This window comes from Myotis daubentonii, chromosome 2 (assembly GCF_963259705.1).
Source record: "Myotis daubentonii chromosome 2, mMyoDau2.1, whole genome shotgun sequence".
In the NCBI taxonomy this organism is placed as follows: Eukaryota; Metazoa; Chordata; class Mammalia; order Chiroptera; family Vespertilionidae; genus Myotis; species Myotis daubentonii.
Genome location: NC_081841.1, coordinates 211,780,537 through 211,785,307, shown reverse-complemented (window position 1 = coordinate 211,785,307; position 4,771 = coordinate 211,780,537). Strand labels below are relative to the sequence as shown.

The 4,771-nt window shown below is 42.2% G+C and overlaps 1 protein-coding gene across 1 annotated transcript; it reads left to right on the top strand.

Moving 5' to 3' along the window:
- Nucleotides 1-3,059: 3,059 nt before the first annotated feature.
- ZFP42 (ZFP42 zinc finger protein) lies at nucleotides 3,060-4,251 on the top strand. Its single transcript, XM_059681110.1, has one exon. The coding sequence runs from the start codon at nucleotides 3,145-3,147 to the stop codon at nucleotides 4,057-4,059; it is 915 nt and encodes a 304-aa protein (XP_059537093.1). The 5' UTR covers nucleotides 3,060-3,144; the 3' UTR covers nucleotides 4,060-4,251.
- The last annotated feature ends 520 nt before the right edge of the window (nucleotides 4,252-4,771 follow it).

Below are 4,771 nucleotides of genomic sequence, written 5' to 3'. Positions count from 1 at the left end.
AAGATATAGGGAAACATTTAGCTTGTGGACCAAATTGAGCCTAAAAATCAAGGGAAACTTGCCTGAGGAAGTGATGTTTAAGCAGGGATCTAAAGTATGGACTGGAAATAAGTGTGTATGTGTATGAGTACGGATAGGGAAATGGGGGGGACGTGGGGGAGTAAGGGTAAGTAGCATTTTTATGGAGTAGGAAGAGCATGGCACTTCATTGGAGGCAAAGTTAATTGTTACTGAAAATGAAATAGAGCTGGAGATGGCAAGAGATAGTATGAAGAGCAAAACTGAAATCAAATCAAATGACAGTTATTTTAAATAGACGGGTTGGGGGAGGGGGATTTTGTGCTCTGTCCTACTCAGACTTAGACCCTTTCCCAGTGATTTCACTCCAGAGGTGCTATATTCGCTAATACAAAATTATTTTTATCTACAAGAACAAGGTTTCCTTTGATAAATATTCCTGGACACAGTCTCCCTGGTTTATTTTACTTTTCTAAATGACAGAATAAATAAAAACACTTTTAACTTTATACATTTTATATGTATATGTAAAATATGTATGCAAACATTACACCTTATGTGTATAATATTACATATAAAATAAATTATATATTAACAGCTTGAAAATAATTTGAAATATGTATATTTTTTAATTAAATCTTTATTGTTCAGATTATTACATTTGTTCCTCTTTTTTTCCCCCCATAACTCCCCTCCTCCCAGTTCCCGCCCCACCCTCTGCCCTCACTCCCCACCCACTGTCCTCATCCATAGGTGCACGATTTTTGTCCAGTCTCTTCCTGCATCTCCCACACCCCTTCCCCCCCCCGCCCCCCGCAAGAATAGTCAGTCCATTCCCTTTCTATGTCCCTGATTCTATTATGATCACCAGATTATTTATTCACTTGATTCTTAGATTCACTTTTTGATAGATGCATATTTGTTGTTCATAATATGTATCTTTACCTTTTTCTTCTTCTTCCTCTTCTTAAAGGATACCTTTCAGCATTTCATATAATACTGGTTTGGTGGTGATGAACTCCTTTAGCTTTTCCTTATCTGTGAAGCTCTTTATCTGACCTTCAGTTCTGAATGATAGCTTTGCTGGATAAAGTAATCTTGGTTGTAGGTTCTTGGTATTCATCACTTTGAATATTTCTTGCCACTCCCTTCTGGCCTGCAAAGTTTCTGTTGAGAAATCAGCTGACAGTCGTATGGGTATTCCCTTGTAGGTAACTGGGTTTCTTTCTCTTGCTGCTTTTAAGATTCTCTCTTTGTCTTTTCTCTTGGCATTTTAATTATGATGTGTCTTGGTGTGGTCCTTTTTGGATTCCTTTTGTTTGGAGTTCTCTGCGCTTCCTGGACCTGTAAGTCTATTTCTTTCACCAGGTGGGGGAAGTTTTCTGTCATTATTTCTTCAAATAGGTTTTCAATATCTTGGTCTCTCTCATCTTCTGGCACCCCTATAATTCTGATGTTGGTACGCTTGAAGCTGTCCCAGAGGCTCCTTACACTATCTTCGTATTTTCGGATTCTTTTTTCATTTTGCTTTTCCAGTTGGGTGTTTTTTGCTTCTTCGCATTTCAAATCTTTGACTTGATTCTTGCGCTCCTCTGGTCTGCTGTTGGGTGTCTGTATAATATTCTTTATTTCAGCCAGTGTATGCTTAATTTCTAGTTGGTTCTTTATCACAACATCGAGGGTCTCATTAGATTTCTTGAGGATCTCATTACATTTATCGGCGGTCTCACCAGTCTTTTCGAGGGCCTTACTAAGTTTATCGGCAGCTTCGAGACAGTTCTTGGGAGACCTTAAAAGTGTGGTTTTGAGCTCTATATCTTCCATGAAATATCTATATGTTAAAATACCGCCTCAATGTCAGACGGGATGAGACTTATTGGTTGGGGCGACTACTTTGCAAGTTATGCAAAGGTCTAGTCACTTTGTTTTACACCTGAAACTAATATAATATTGTATGTCAGCCATTACTGAATTTAAAAAAAAAAAATTTAAAAGAATCAAAATACCATCTCAAAAGAATAATCTCAAGCAGTTCATTTTCACTCCAGTACTTTCATATATGCCCTCCTTTTAAAAGCATTTCATTTTTGTTCCTACAGCGGGATGTTAGGACAATAAAAGTAAGAGATCTTTTATAAGGCACACAATTGTAACATTAAGCAAAGGGCTCTTAGAAAGGATATAATAAATTCATTCCATAACTCTTTTACATTTTTCAGGAAGTGACAGAAAACTATGGGACACAGTCACGCTCATCCTCTGTGTATTATCTATGGCTGCTCCTACTACAATGGCAGAACTGAATAGTTGCCACAGAGATCATAGGGCCTGCGAAGCTTAAATCTGGCTCTTTACAGAAGACATTCGCCGCTCTTGGTCTAGAATAGCATGTGGCACATAGCAGGGTTCCACCTATACTTACAGGGTGAATACAGAGCTGATCAAATAACACTGGCTCACAGAAGCATTCAGCATTTGCTCTGTGCCATGAACTGTGCTAAACACTTCATATGCATTATTTAGTTTGAATTTCATAACAGTGTTACATAAGAAAATAGGCACGCCTTGCTCTCTTACCTTTTCCAAGTTTTTAGTCAACTGCCACTACCTTGAACACCCTGTTCAAAATTGCAAACTCCTGTTTTCTACCCGCCCCTTATATTATCCTATAGCACTTTATCTTATAACAGATGTCATACAGACTTATTTCATATGCTTATGAGAAAGTGTACTCTATGAGTGTGTTCATGTGTTACTTACAGATGTGTTTCCACCCATGAGCAGCTTAGACCTGGGCTTGCATAGAGTGAGTGCCCAATAAACAAAGGGACCCCCAGTGGGGGTGTCCAGGTAAGACCGGGGTATGACCCGTATCTTACATCAGAGCTCATTGTCTTACTCTCTTGTGGAGTTTGTCAAGGAAGACGGGGTTAAATGTAGTCATTCCATTAGTGAAGAAAGTTCTAGGCTAATTTTTTAGGTCATTTTCTGACAATGGCTCTAATGTTTTACCTCATCGTTATTATTTCAAAGCAGATACCTGCTGAAGACTTGCCCAGATCACTGCTACCTGGAAGTGGCTGATATATCCTGGTGCAAATCTTTGAGGAGGAACCACAGGACGACATGGAGCAGCAACGGAATACAAGGGCAAAGACACGTGGATGGAAAGGCCAGGGCAGAGGGGCCCTCGGTGAGAATAAGCCAAACCCAGCCACACCAGAGCCAGCCCAGCAGGAGCCCCTCGCCGTGATGAGGGCCTTGTGGGATGAAGTCGGGGGCCACGAGATCAGCTACGAGGTTGGTGAAGAGGACCCCTTCTCTGACTGTTACATAGAGTGCATCATACGAGGTGAGTTTTCTGAACCTAACCGGGAAGAGAACATATTTCTTAAGTCCTTCGGCTGCCTGGGAGAAGGACCAGAGCAAGAGTTTTCTCAACAGGCTTTTGTTGATGCAAACTCACGTTCTGAATGTTCCTTGCCATACATGGAAAAGGAGGCAAAACAAGAATTTCCTCCACAGAATGTGGGAGAGAAATCACTGGTTGAGCATTCTGGGCACATGACAGGCAAGAAGCCTCCTCCTGGAGAAACACCCAACGCTAGCCTGCTAGATCCCACCCGGCCTGCAGAATTTGCTAGAAACAAGCCAAGAGAAAATGGAGAATGTGGTACTCCAGGAAAATTCGTTTGTCCTCAGAGTGGATGCAAAAAAGAGCTGAAGACGAGACGTGCCCTGAGAAAGCACCTCCAACTCGTCCATGGCCCCCGCAACCACGTGTGTGCGGAGTGTGGGAAAGCGTTTCCTGAGAGCTGCAAACTAAAAAGACATTTTATGGCTCATACCGGAGAGAGGCCTTTTCTGTGCACCTTTCAAGGGTGCGGAAAACGCTTTTCCCTCGACTTCAACTTGCGTACACATGTGCGCATCCACACTGGGGAGCGGGCTTTTGTGTGTTCCTATGAAGGCTGTCACAGGAGCTTTGTCCAGTCAAATAACCTGAAAGCTCACATCTTAACTCATGCAAATAAAAAATAAGAAGAAGAAGATGGGGAAAAAATCTTTAAAGATGTATAGAAGGGAAGCATTTTAACAAAAGAGTGATTGGGGACAAATATGCCTCATTGATTATTTTCAGGAAAGAATATTTGAATCAATGTTGCAACCCTGTGAGGCATATTTTTAAATGTTACTAAGATGCTCCTATTCATTGTGAAATCATTCTAAGAACATTGTGTACAGAATGTGCTTCCAACAGGAAGGTCAGTAATAAATTCACTTCAAAAGAGTAATTCTTAATGTTATGAGTCAAATTGTTGAATAAGGGGCTTATTTCCACACTAGAGGCCAATGCACAAAATTCGTGGGGGAGGGGGAGGTCCCTCAGTCTGGCCTGTACCCTCTCCAATCTGGGATCCCTCTCACAATCTGGCCTCTGGCTCCTAACCACTTGCCTGCCTGATTGTCCCTAACTGCTCCCCTGCCAGCCTGATTGCCCACAACTGCCCTCCCCTGCCGTGACCCGTCTCCTCTGCAACGCACAGAGCCGTGGTCTGCGGGATCTCCAGGCCTCACTGCGCACAGTGGCCACCAGGCCCTACCTCTGCGGTGCATGCGCCCATCTTATGATGATGTCGTTCAAGGGCGTGATGCCACCTAGGCCTTTATTATATAGGATTGGTTGATTCTTGCCCTTAGCAGGGATCAAACCTGCAACCTTGGTGTACCAGAGTGATGCTCTAACCAATTG

What these genes read in the sequence shown, in the direction of transcription:
- ZFP42 (XM_059681110.1), top strand. Translation starts at nt 3,145, where the DNA reads ATGGAGCAGCAACGGAATACAAGGGCAAAGACACGTGGATGGAAAGGC.